Consider the following 13,560-nt stretch of genomic DNA (forward strand, 5'->3'; position numbering starts at 1 on the left):
ACCAGGAGGGAATGGGAGTGGGAGGGACGTGCAGGAAGTCCGAGTCCAGGGCCCCTGGTGGCAGTTAGTCCTGCCTGTAAGGGGCCTTCTTATCTCCCTGAGGGCGGGAGCCGTTCCTTCCTTATCCCTCAGTCCCATGTCTAGTCTGGTGCCGAGGACCTTGCAGATGCTGTCGAAGGAAACCTCGAGGCGCTGGGCTGCTGGGCAAGCAACTCCCTCTGATGTCTGAGATTGTTTTCATTTATTGACTTGTGCTCCTGCACACAGCCCCTCCTCCTGGCTTGGAGCGTGCAAGAGGTCCTTACCTTGCATCAAAGCCCCCTCCTTCCTTTCGGAGCTCACGTTCCCTTGGCCGTTAAAGTCCTTGCAGACCCGTCTATGCTTATGCACACACTTATCTATATAATAAAATGGGGGAAATGAGGAGGCGGTTGCGAAGATTGGGAAAGAGGGCAGATGTGAAAGGCTCCAGGAATGGGAAAAGAGTTTGCAAACACAGCTCATTTGACATACAGCTTCAGGCGCCGTATTTGAAAAGCAAAGCCGGCCTCAGGCTGCGGAGCTCCCGAAGGCTGCATCCCGGCTCTGATCCCGGTCTGCCGGCTCTCCAGGGCTCCTTCCAGCCGCCTTCGCTCCCCAGCCTGGGACCCCGTGTCCAACACCCGATCCGGAGCAAACCCCAGACTTTCTGGACCTGTGGGTCCCGGGCTCCTCAGAGGGTGGCTCACAGGCCCGCAGCCACAAGGCACCTGGGAGTTTGTGGCTGGTTCTCCGGCCCCGGCTCAGAGCCTCGGGATCAGAAACTCGGGGTGTGGTTCAGTCCCCTGCGGTGGCAAATCCTCCGGTGACTCAGGCCGAAGGGCCAGAACCGCCGTCTAGAATGTCAGTGTTTTTGCTCCTGAGTGAGCGTGGGAGGTACTTTGGTCCGAGTGTCTGTGCCCTGCAGGCCTGACTATTTGTGACTTTGGCTGCCAGACGTCACTCATGGTTGGCGGAGGAAAGAGGAAGCGGCGAGCGGCGGTGCCAGCCCTCCCCGTGCCTGTACCCGCTAACACCGCTAACAAACAACGGGCTTCAGGCCGTGACTCGCAGGGAGCGCTTAGGGCCTGCCGGGACGCGTTCTCGCTGGGGCTCATTCTCCGGTCTCCCTGGCCTGGGAGGGCCTGTGTTGATGAACGGATTCCGGCTTCCTGTGTGCGGATTGCATCTGGACTCGGGGGAGCCCGAGGTCCGGGGGGGGGTCCTGCGCGGCGGTGTGCTTCCTCGTAGGGAGCGCGGTGAGCCGTTCGGCCCCGCAGGTGTGGGGTGGGGGCCACGGACAGGAGAGGTGGCACAGGGAGGGCAGGGAGGGCCGGATTCTGACTCACTCACCGGGCTGCGGGCAGAGCTGAGGGGTCACAGGTCTCATCGGCCCCTCTCCCCTCCTCTCGCCATCGGAATGTGGAAGCAAAGCCAAAACACAAACAGCAAAAACAAAAACAAACAAAACAACAAGAAAAACCTGGGCACTGGTGGTGGGAATGCAACATGGGGCAGCCGCTGTAAAAAACGGAATGACGGATCCTCAGAAAGTTAAAAATAGTTACCATGTGGTCCTGCGATTCCACCTGTGGGTTTATGCCCCCACCCCAAAAAAAAAGAAACAACGCAGAGAGCAGGGACGCACACAGATACCTGCACACCCACATTCACAGCAGCTTTATTCGCAACAGCTAAAGGTAGATACAGCCCAAGTGCTCATTGAAAGGGAGTGAGGAAACAGAAGGCAGCACGGGCATAGCATGGAGCCGTACTCCACCTGCCCAAGGAAGGACCTTCTTCCACGTGACAGCATGGTCAAGCCTTGAGGACCTTACACTAAGCTACATAAGCCGGTCACAAAAAGACAGGTACTGTCCGACTCCGCTTGTATGAGGGACCTAGAATAGTCAAAGTCCTAGACACAGCAAGTAGAATGGGGGGTGCCGGGAACCGGGGGGACAGGGCATGGGGAGCTAGTGTTTCCTGGGGACGGAGGCTTTCAGTTGGGGAAGATGAAGAATTCTGGAGATGGATGGGGGTGCTGGTTGTAGAACAATGTGAATGTGCTTCGTGCCAGAGAACAATGCACTCAGGAATGGCCAACACGGTGAACTTCATGTTATGTACACGAAGTTACAGCAGGAACACCCCCTCCACCACCATCACTGCAGTGCCGGGCCTGTGTCCTGGGGAGGAGAGGACAGGGAGGTGGCCCTGACCAAGGGTCCCAGTCTTCTGGGGACTGAGAGGTTGGGGGTGAGTCTCAGTTGGGGATTTGAGGGGGGGAGGGCATGGAGCAAGAACACCAACACTTCCTTCCTCAGGCTGGCTTTGGGCAGGCTGCTTCCCCGTGGGGACCTCCTCACCTGTGAAATGGGGAGGTGGCAGTCACTCATTCCTTCCGGAAGTGTACTGTACCCACTTCCAGCCTGAGGGCCAGCTCGGGGGCCACAGGGCCAGTGGGAGCCAAGACAGGCCACAAGCGGGGGAGGGGGGGGGGGTACCCTGGTTGGCAGGTGATGAGATGTGGGTCCTGAAGGCTGAGAGGTTTCTCTTCTGGTCGGAGAGTCCCAGCTTGATCCGGTACCGCCACACCACACCCCTCATTCGGGCCACTCTTTCAGCATCTGCAGCCGTGTAGACCAGTGGTCGGCCCCTTGAGTGTTCTCACGCCACTTCTTCAAAATAGACTCGCCCAGGCCAAAAACCGACTTCTGCACACGGGCCACGCAGTTTCTATCGCACTGTACGTGCGTTCCTGCACATGATATTTTCTGGCAGAGCCACACTCAAGGGACCAAAGAGCCGCATGTGGCTCGCCAGCTGCGGTTTGCTGACCACTGGTGTAGACCATGCATTCTCAAGGGGGAGAGGGGTAGTTCTTGGGTGGGGTGAAAAAACACCTTAGATATTAAATGATTATTAGTCTTAGGCATTAAATGGTTTGTCACCCCCAAGGGCACAGGACATAAACAGATATGCAGTATACCTGAGGTAGTATCATTTCATGGAGCCGGGGTGTAGGGGGGACATGTCTGAAAGTTAGGCTCCTTGGGAGGGTGATGAGGGGGGAGGTTGAAAAAGACCCTGATTTAGACGCAGCCAGATTTTTCATCTGAACCAGAAGCATTAAATCAACAGGGAAGCTTAAGCCTTTGGTTTTGTTATATCACTAATTTGTAAAGTGGGCTTACAACAAAAGATGTTATTCTGTCTTGATTCCAATGTATTTGCACATGCAGGGTTTTCTTTCAGTTCTCAATAATAGGAGCGTTTCACTAACGTAAGACTCCCATCTTTTACTCCACCTCTCGCACAGCGCCGCGCACTTTGGCATCCGTCATCTTCCGGGCCCTCATCCTCATCCCGAGGGCAGGCGTTTCTACTCCCACTTCACAGAGGCGGAAGCTGAGGCTCAGAAAGGGTGAACGGCGCGTTGGCGGCCGGCCCTGGCCTCACGCTCCTGTCTGTCTGTCGGTGCCCGGTCCTGCACTGACCCCCACGTGGGTCCCCAAGCTCCGTGGACGAGAGGAGGGTCCACACCCGCTGACAAACACCCAGGAATCCAGGCAGTGCCCGGGGGAGCTCAGCCTCTGTGTCTCGCCCGAGCACTGTGGGATGTGGGCAGGGATGGGCCCCAGGAGGGCGGTGGCCTCCACGTGGACTGAGCTGGCCCGTTCCCGTGAGCAGGTGGGAAGAACGCGAGTGGGGCTGGCTGCTGGGAGCGGCCGTGGCTGGGCCCTCGCTGTTCCTTGGAGAGCCGGGCTCGGGCTGGGCTGTGCCGCGGTGACCAGGAGCATAAGTAAGGGACCAGCTGGGGAGGGAGGACGGGGAGACATACATGGCGTTCAGAGGTCCTAGTGGAGCTGGAGTTGGTTGGCTGGTCACTGGTTCTCAACCTTCCTCACGCCTTGGCCTTTGATTACAGCTCCTCATGTGATGGTGACCCCCAGCCAAAAAATTATTTTCGTTGCTACTTCATAACTGTAATTTTGCTTTTGTTAATGGATCGTAATGTAAATAGCCGTGTTTTCCGATGGTCTTAGGTGACCCTGCTAGCGGTTCTTTTACTCCATGTCTTAGGCGACCCATAGGTTGAGAACCGCTGCTGTAGAGCCTAAGGCCATCGGAAAACACAGCTATTTACATTACGATTCACTAACAGAAGCAAAATTACAGTTATGAAGTAGCAACAAAAATAATTTTATCGTCGGGGGTCACCACCACATGAGGAGCTGTATTCAAGGGTCGCAGCATTAGAAAGGTTGAGCACCACTGCTGTAGGTTCAGTGAGGCCCTTTGAACAGCATCTGACACACAGTAGGTGCTGTAGACATGTCAGCTGCTCTACAGTGTCAGACACACGGTAGGTGCTATAGACATGCCAGCTGCTCTATAGTGTCAGACACACAGTAGGTGCTATAGACATGCCAGCTGCTCTACAGTGTCAGACACACAGTAGGTGCTATAGACATGCCAACTGCTCTACAGCGCCTGACACACAGTAGGTGCTATAGACATGCCAGCTGCTCTACAGTGTCAGACACACGGTAGGTGCTATAGACATGCCAGCTGCTCTACAGTGTCAGACACACGGTAGGTGCTATAGACATGCCAGCTGCTCTACAGCGCCTGACACACAGTAGGTGCTATAGACATGCCAGCTGCTCTACAGTGTCAGACACACAGTAGGTGCTATAGACATGCCAACTGCTCTACAGTGTCAGACACACAGTAGATGCTATAGACATGCCAGCTGCTCTACAGTGTCAGACACACAGTAGGTGCTATAGACATGCCAGCTGCTCTACAGTGTCAGACACACAGTAGGTGCTATAGACATGTCAGCTGCTCTACAGTGTCAGACACACAGTAGGTGCCATAGACATGGCAGCTGCTCTCCTTCTAAGCCTTTCCCGCCTTTGACTTTCAGAAGCTCACCTGCCGCCGAGGAGGGGCAGCCCTGTGAACGCCATGGCGACGGAGAGGCCCGCTTCCTGAGCCGGGCGTGGTGAGGCGCCTGCGGGCCCGAAGAAGATGGGGAACGTCACCGCGGACGCCTCCCGCCCCAACTGCACCATCGAGCACACCATCCACCAGACGCTGGCCCCCGTGGTGTACGTCACCGTGCTGGTGGTGGGCTTCCCGGCCAACTGCCTGTCCCTGTACTTCGGCTACCTGCAGATCCGGGCGCGGAACGAGCTGGGCGTGTACCTGTGCAACCTGACGGTGGCCGACCTCTTCTACATCTGCTCGCTGCCCTTCTGGCTGCAGTACGTGCTGCAGCACGACAACTGGTCCTACGGCGACCTGTCCTGCCAGGTGTGCGGCATCCTGCTCTACGAGAACATCTACATCAGCGTGGGCTTCCTCTGCTGCATCTCCATCGACCGCTACCTGGCCGTGGCCCACCCCTTCCGCTTCCACCAGTTCCGCACCCTCAAGGCGGCCGTGGTCGTCAGCGTGCTCATCTGGGCCAAGGAGCTGCTGGCCAGCGTCTACTTCCTCCTGCACACCGAGCTGGTGGAGGACGCCGACCGGCACCGCGTCTGCTTCGAGCACTACCCGCTGCAGCCCTGGCAGCGCCACATCAACTACTACCGCTTCCTGGTGGGCTTCCTGTTCCCGCTCTGCCTGCTGCTGGCCGCCTACCGGGGCATCCTGCGCGCCGTGCGCCGCAGCCACGGCACCCAGCAGAGCCGCAAGGACCAGATCCAGCGGCTGGTGCTCAGCACCGTGGTCATCTTCCTGGCCTGCTTCCTGCCCTACCACGTGCTGCTGCTCGTGCGCAGCGTCTGGGAGTCCAGCTGCCTCTTCGCCCAGCGCGTCTTCAACGCCTACCACTTCGCCCTGCTGCTCACCACCTTCAACTGCGTGGCCGACCCCGTGCTCTACTGCTTCGTCAGCGAGACCACCCACCGCGACATGGCCCGCCTGCGCGCCGCCTGCCGCGCCATCCTCGCCTGCGCCAGGACCGGCGGGCCCCGCGAGGCCTACCCGCTGGGCACCCCCGAGGCCTCCGGGGCCAAGAGCGAGGAGCCCGAGCTGCTCCGCAAGCTCCAGGCGACCTTCCCGGCCCCGCACGCGCCTAACGGGGAAGGGGCGCCCCCCGCCGCTGCCGCCGTGGGGCTGGCCTAGCCGGTGTCGGCCATGTGTGGGGTGAAGTGAGGTCTGAGCTTGCTGGCCGGCTGCTGGCAGCAGGTGCCTCTTCCTGCCGGACGAGGGGCTGGGCAGCCAGGCCTCTCGTTCCCGGAGGCATGCAGCTAGCTGAGCCCCCGCTGGGGTGAGCCCGTCAGTCCCGTCTTCTGCTGCAGGCGGGGCTGCTGGCGGGAGGAAGACGGTGAACTGGCATCTGCAGGAGGTTTTCAAAGAGAGGCCGGGGTGGGGAGTGAAGGGTGAGAGGACATGCATGGAGGGGGGCGTAGGGAGAGGAGGAGGGGACTGGGTGTGCATAGAGGACACCTGTCCAAACGTATTGATGTCATCCCAGGAGGTGACCAAAGCTGTACTGTCATCAGGATCACTGAGCCCCCCCCACAAGGGGATTGGAAGGTAGGTGGGGGGGGGCAGGAGGTTGGAGGGGAGAGGGAATTCGGGGAATGGGTACTGGTAGTGCGCATGGGGGCAGGGCGGGGAGTGGCATGCAGAGCGGAGACCCCAGCACACCATGGTGCAGGGAGAGCCAAGCAGATGCCCCAAGCTCAGGGCTGATGGGGTCTCACAGGTCTTGGGGCTCCCAGGCTGATGTCTGTGGTCCTTAAACAGTCAGCGCTGAAGCACAAGTGTCAGGACAGAGGCCTGAAGCCCCAGCGTGTAATCACGTTCCCCACACGGTTCCTCCGCTTCAGTGTTTCCATCGGCCCAGGAGCACCAGCCCTGGGAGAGAGAGCATGTGTGTGTGTGTATGTGTGTCCATGTGTCCACGTGTCCATGTTTAAAACGCCAGGGTCTCCATGACAGCTTTGTGCCAAGACCCTGAGGCTAGGGTCACGTGACTATTGGCAGTGTCCCCCACGCCCACCACGGCCTCTGCCTCTGTCCCTTGCCGTACCCACCATGGAATGTCTAACAGTCTAACAGTCTGAGCATGACATTCTCCTGAGTTCTCAGATGCAACAAAACAGAACAGATGCATTCCCCGGCATCTCTCAGTCTCTGTAACGGGGAGAGGAGGTGGCCCTAGGCTGCCCTCGCCGCCTCTGTTCTCCTGCACGGCTCCGCCAGATCCCCACCTCAGCCCCCTGGAGCGTGAGAATGGGCCCGCGGGCCACATGCAGCCCAGGGTGCTGCCCGCCACCCTGTCCTGTCCTGTCCTGGAAGGCTCGGCTCCCCTGCAGCTCTGCCGAGCATGCTGAGCCCCTGCCCTGGCAGTCACACTGAGGGCCAGGAGAGCTTCCTACGGCTCCAGGGACCTGCCCACGTGAACAGGTGTGCCAGCCCTTCAGATGGCCTGGCTGATGGCGGGGGCCAGCTCTCACGTCCCTGGGATGTGAGTTCCTCACCAAGGGGACAGGTGGGCTCAAGTCCTGGAAGGGATTCGGGGTGAGGAGATGGAAGCTGGTGCCCGTAGAACAGTTGTGGCATCTGCTAAAGACAGGGTCAGGAAAAGCATCTTTGAACTTTCTCTCCCTCACCTCCATCACCTCCCCGCATCAGGCATGCCAAAGGCAGATAGCCCGAGCGGGATTGCCCTAGGGAAGTGGGGTCCGGGGCTACACTTGGCTCTGACTGGGCAGCACCGGCCCCAGCTCCAGCTCCTTACGGAGGGTCTCCCATCACCTGAAGAGGTTCTCTCCCTTCCTGAAGGTGTGAAGGTGGCAGAAATGGCCACACAACCAAGAAAAGCCCGCCCGCCTGCCCCAGCCCAGCATCCTCCTGGGGCAATGGCACCGGCTGAGTCCTCTATGCCTCCTCATTCCCTATTCTTCCCTGTTTTGACCTTAAACACCAGTGCTCCCACCAGTAATGGACTGGGGAGAGCCGAGGGCGATTCTGTTTACTATCCAGAGTTGTATTTTCGTAGCGTCCTCTCTTATGTCGAGTATGTGTGTGTTGGGTTGCGCAGTGGATTTATGTAGCAAATGTGAGTTTGCCAATAAAACAGAATAACCAGCCCCAGCTGGAGTGTGCTGCCGTCCTTGTGGGGAAGGAGGGTCTTCTAACACCAGGAGGGTCTGGAGGGGCCTTGAAACACCCCGTGGCAGTGGGAAAGTGGAGGGATTGGCTTGCTCACAGGGAACTTGAACAAGGCGATTCGGAGAGTTGCCCTTGGTGACCCCGCAGTGTCCGGAAAGGATGGAGCCCTCGAGTGAAGTAGGTCTTCTCTCCCCTGCTCTTGAGATTCATGAAGTGTCCTCGGCCCTTCAGCTCTTGTTGCAAATCCACTCTGGGACTTAACCTTGGCCACCTCCCCTTGGCGGACAGAGCCCAGCCCTGTGGTTTGGAGGATATCACTCCTCCGTCTTCGGACACATGACCCCTGCTGAGAGCTGCTTCCTCGCGGAGAGGGAGGGCTGGTCAGACCGGCCACCCTCGCTGGGGAAGATTACAAAGCAGGAAGGCCCGTTGGAGTCATCTCGCAGGGTCGTCCTCCCCGCTCTGGCTGCGGTGGGAGGGCCACATCTGTTGGCCAGGCCAGAGCATCGTCTCCGTAGGGGCCGGCTCCGTGTTTATGACCGAGGATTAACTCATCATATTAACATGGACATCCAGTTTGAGTCACTTAATCCCTCTCGGGGTCAGATTCCCGGAGTCCTGGAGTGTTTTTGGAAGAGTCACTCCTTCTCTCAAACAGAGAGCATGGTGGGAGCTGAAGATTCCTTGCTCTCCTGAGAGAATGGGCGGAGGACAAGGTCCAGCTGGGATGGACTGGAGGTGGCAGACGCCACCTGCTTCCTTCCTGTTTCACCAGAGGCTTAGCAAGGGGAGGCTCATCTTCCTGTTTACGCACAGTGGTCTGCAGGGCAGCCAGACGAGGGTGGGAGACGTCCCCAGCACAGAACACACCCCCATCTGCTGCTTTCCTCTGACTGGTACCACTAGGGGAGAGCCAGAATCACGCCATTTTGGGTCAGCCCTTTTCAGGGGGGAAAAAGTGCTTCTTACAGCTGGTGATCCTGCATCTCCAGGACCTCCTCCAGCAAGACAGCGGTCTTGGGTGGCCACCTCCCTGGGGTCACAATGGTGCCCAGTGCTCTGGGGAAATGGTGGGACTTCCAGTCCATTTGCTCCAACTCAACCACTCTAAGAAAGAACCCTATGAGATTAGACATTTGCTATCTGTGCTGGAGTGCACCGATGAATTATTCCACGTATGTCCCCCAAAATGATGGTCCAATTTTCAACAAATACCACCAGGGACACTAATTTGCTACTACACAAGTCACTACAAGGTTGGGAAGGAAATCTTAATTCCTGATGAGGCAAAGTGGAACCACTTTGCCCACTGGCCTTCGTTCTGGCCTCCGGAGCCAAGGGACCCTCCAGGCAGTGTGTTAAGCCAAGCAGTATTTACCTGCCAAACCATGATGCCTGCAAAGCCACAAGCAGCTGTTTCTTTGACCGTGTATCCCCAAGTGATGGCAGCGATTCATAAGGTTATCTCAAGAGGTGCCATGGTCTGGGGTGAGGGTGGGGGAGGTCTCCCCTTTCATCCACACAGGTAGGGGAAGGTGCACAAATAGAATCTCACAGGGGGTTGGTGGCCAAGTCTGGAAGTGGTTGATCTCTCTGACATTCACATTCCATGGGCCAGATCCCAGCCACAGGGCCCCAACCTCATGGCAAAGGAGGCTGGGAAATGTAGTTTTCCTATGCAGGAAGAGAGAGTGTGATTGGTGAGCATCCTGTTAATCTCTGACAGACAGCTCTTCAAGCCACTTCCACTTAATGGGGTATAAACGCTTCCCTTCCTGTACCGCATGTGAACAAAACCCACTTCTTCAGAGGCGATGCTTGGATTGGAAGTGGGACCAAGTCTGTCTGACCTGCGTCGAGGAGAAGGGGTCCGTTTATCTGCCTCACGGTGCTTCTATGGACGCACTGTTTTCTTTTAGGGAATGGAACATCACATTGCTGACAGAGATTGAGTTTGTGCGAACAGCAGGTAAACCACATCTTCACCCTGCCCTGAGCAGTGGTCTTTTGAATCTGAGAGTTTGACCTCGTTGTGGAGCCAATGGAACCCGCATGGAATGGGTAGAAAGTAGGAGAATGCCAGGGGCTGGACGAGGTAGGGCTGTGGCCAGCAGGGCCTGTGCCCTGAACAGCAGGAAACGACCTCAGAGCAGTACCTGGCTCAGCTGAGTGAGGTCCACTTGACCAGGGGACAGACAGGGGGCTCAGGAGCCCTGCCCCCCTTAGCTGGTTTGCTTGCCCTCAAGTCTCACCAGCAGGGGGTGGGGCATGGACACCTTAATGTGCCTGCCCTTGAACACCCACAGAGCATCCCAGACACTGTCTCCCTGGATCCCCCGAGCCCTGCATTCTTTGAAATGCCCAGGGGATGCTCACGTGCCCCTGAGTCTCTCCTGGTTGAGACCCCACTCCACCTCCACCCCCACCGTACAAGGACAAGGTCACCTCTTGTTCCCGGGAACCAGCTGCTCCACGCTGTAGCCACGCCCCTCCACACATGGACACAGCCTCTTCCCCAAGGCACAGCCACAACCAGGACAAACCCGAACAGAACTTGACTAAAGGCCTGAGCAGGAATCATATGGTGGGAAAGCATTAAACTGGATCCTAGAACTCAGAGCGCCAGTGGTCCCGGGGCAGGCCCCGCTACGGCGCCTCCTGCTGGCTTCCCTCACCCTGGCCCCTGCAGCCAGGCTTCGGGCTTCAGGCCTGCCTCTCCCTGCAGAGGGGCTGGAGACGCCTCACTCCAGAGTGAGGACCCCTACACTGGCTCCTCTGGGCTCCCCCGGTCTGAGCCTTTTCCCCAAACAGCCGAATCTCCTCCCCATGAACTTCTGCCCACAGCGAAGACAGCCCAGTCCACAGCCACGCCCCAGCCGGCCCTGCGCTGCCGGCACAGAGTTCCATTGCCTTTACGAAACCAAAGCACATCCGCGGCTCCCCCACATGAGTCAGAGACTGCCGGCAGCTCGGCCGGGGTGACGTTTCTCTCTTCTGGCCACCAAGGTTTCAAAACTGCAGGGTGCCCTCTTATCAAAACCCCCCGTCACAGGGAGCTCTGAGCCTCAAACCAGGGGCGGACACTGTCACTGGAGGAGAGCTGGCCAGGGAAGCTTACCGCTGGGGCGGGTCTGGGAGCAGTGGTAGGCTGCGGGCTGGAGGGACTGTGAGCTCACCACAAGGGGCGCACTGGCCCCGATGCCACACGGCAGGAGCACATTCTGCACCTGGGGACTCCCCGCCAGAATGACTAAGGGAGGTCTGGACCCCCCCCCCCCCCCCCCCACCCCAGCTATGTCTGGCCAGCGGCTCCACCTCGCCCCTATGGGGGGAGCACAGGCGTTAACCCCAGATCACTCACTGTACTCGGAGGCTTTACTGCGGAGTGCACACCTAGGGGTAGTATAATAGTTTCTACAGCACGTGTTCCCTTCTTTCCAATCAACGCCCCACACAGACGCAAGCTAGACATGTTCAAGGAAATCAACTGGACCGTCAGACCTCAGAGGGAAGGCAAGGGAAGGGGGTAAGAGATCAACCAAAGGACTTGTATGCATACTTATCAGTATAACGGTTATACTGATAACGGTTATACTATAACCAATGGACATAGACAGTAAGGGGGTGAGGGCATGTGTTGGGGGTGGGAGCAGCCAGGGAGAGGACAATGGGGGCGGGGGGAGGGAAGGAGACATATGTAATACTTTCAACAATAAAGAATAAAATAAAAATAAAAAAAAAAACTAAACAAGCTCAGTTAGCATCCGGGACTCTAGCTGGGAAGCAGGCCGCCCGCTCACCGCCCCCGCCCAGCCCCGTCTGGACGAGTCAGCACGAAACACCACTGGGCTGGTCCAATAGGTACGTGTAAAGGGCTGTGGTCAGTGACTCGTTTCGGATTTTGTCGGGAAATGTGCAGAGGGAGATTGTGAAGGAGATAAGGACAAGCTGGCTAGCAAAGGCCTCTGTGAGTGACTTAGGTCCTAGAGAGCCTGACCTGGCCTCAGGCGCCAGCAGTGTGGCTGCCCCCGCCCCCCTGAGCAGGGAGGGCAGAGCAGCCGGCTCCAGGCGGGCTTCTGGGGGGAGGGGAGGGGTAGATGAGGAGGAGGTGGAGGAGGAGGAGGCTCCAAGGTGGGGACTCAGGAGGTGTGGGGGCTCAAGAGGTGAGGGACCGGGGAGGCGATGGTGAGAAATATAAGGTGGAGGGATCTTTTTGCCTACGTCAGGGTCGGCAAACTCATTAGTCAACAGAGCCAAAGAGCAACAGTACAACGGTTGAAATTCCTTTTGAGAGCCACATTTTTTAAACTTAAACTTCTTCTAACGCCACTTCTTCAACATAGATTCGCCCAGGCCGTGGTATTTTGTGGAAGAGCCACACACAAGGGCCAGAGAGCCGCGGGTGGCTCGCGAGCCGCGGTTTGCCAACCACTGGCCTAAGTAAACAGAGTGCTGTTTGAAAAGAGAGCATTTCAAAGGTCTACACATTCTGTTGGTTGTGATAGTGAGTAAACCTCGAGGGCAGTCCCAGAGTTTCATGGATACATAAGTCACATCTGTGCCTTTTGCTACTTCACGGGGAGCATGGGGGCTTGCTCACGGCTCTCTCGAACAAGTCCTGCTGCTGTCGCCTTCCCGATATTCCTTGCCGTGCATGTGGAAGCTTCTGGAGTGAGCAGAGCCATCGAGGAACGACAGGCCCCTCTCGCCTGGTGCTTTATTGCTCACCGTGTGATCTTCAGAGCACACCACGGGGGCGAGACCTTCGAGGCTGTGGGGAAGGAGGGGGGAAAGCAATGCCTCTGGCGCCTTACCAACAGAAACCAACCTGGAGGCCCCGGGGAAGGGTCCCGAGGCCCACCTGCCCTCTGCCCGCCAGGAGGGGGCATGCAGAGTCCCAGGTCAGCTCCCGGGTCGGTGCACATTTGCAAGGCTGGTGCAGAGGGTCCTCAGGGACCCCTCCCCAGGTCCAGGCGGGGCCATCTGTCCCTTACCCGCCACTATTGGTGCGATGCGTGCGGTCACTTGCGCCCCGCGGTGACGCCCAGCAGCGTCTGGATCATCTGGGCGTGGGTGCCGTGGAAGGGCAGCCCGTCCACCTCCATGCCCACGCGGCCCGAGACGCCGCTCCGCACGCCGTGCTGCACCAGGATGCTCAGCATTTTTTCTTCCTGAAACAGGAGGAGGCGGAGGAAGAGCTGGCGAACAGGGAAGGGAGAGGAAACACAGATGGGCACATACCTGGAGGAGGGAGCTAGCTGGACGTGACATGGCCTCTTCTTCACCGAGTGTTGATAAAAAATACGAATGCCGCCAAAACCGGTTTGGCTCAGGGGATAGAGCCTCGGCCTGCAGACTGAAAGGTCCCGGGTTCGATTCCGGTCAGGGGCATGGACTTTGGTT

The 13,560-nt window shown here is 58.0% G+C and overlaps 2 protein-coding genes across 6 annotated transcripts in view; one reads left to right on the plus strand and one right to left on the minus strand.

Annotated features, from left to right (window-relative positions):
• GPR68 (G protein-coupled receptor 68) overlaps positions 1 to 8,139 on the plus strand; it is a 29,880-nt gene extending 21,741 nt beyond the window's left edge. For all 3 annotated transcript variants that reach the window (XM_045572426.1, XM_036427651.2, XM_036427578.2), the window contains exon 2: positions 4,955 to 8,139. In XM_045572426.1, coding sequence (XP_045428382.1) covers positions 5,059 to 6,159 — 1,101 coding nt within the window. In that variant the 5' untranslated portion in view covers positions 4,955 to 5,058 and the 3' untranslated portion in view covers positions 6,160 to 8,139. The remainder of the gene's footprint in view (positions 1 to 4,954) is intronic.
• A 4,676-nt stretch (positions 8,140 to 12,815) lies between these two features.
• The window catches only part of DGLUCY (D-glutamate cyclase), a 97,756-nt gene continuing 97,011 nt past the window's right edge, over positions 12,816 to 13,560 (minus strand). The window contains exons 13-14 of one of the 3 annotated variants that reach the window (XM_045572312.1): positions 13,152 to 13,328; positions 12,816 to 12,928 (exon numbers count right to left, since the gene is read on the minus strand). In XM_045572312.1, coding sequence (XP_045428268.1) covers positions 13,179 to 13,328 — 150 coding nt within the window. In that variant the 3' untranslated portion in view covers positions 12,816 to 12,928; positions 13,152 to 13,178. Of the gene's footprint in view, positions 13,329 to 13,560 lie in introns of all 3 variants that reach the window. The other 2 variants (XM_045572344.1, XM_036427340.2) reach the window with 2 other exon arrangements.

This window comes from Pipistrellus kuhlii, unplaced genomic scaffold (assembly GCF_014108245.1).
Source record: "Pipistrellus kuhlii isolate mPipKuh1 unplaced genomic scaffold, mPipKuh1.p scaffold_m20_p_1, whole genome shotgun sequence".
Lineage (NCBI taxonomy): Eukaryota > Metazoa > Chordata > Mammalia > Chiroptera > Vespertilionidae > Pipistrellus > Pipistrellus kuhlii.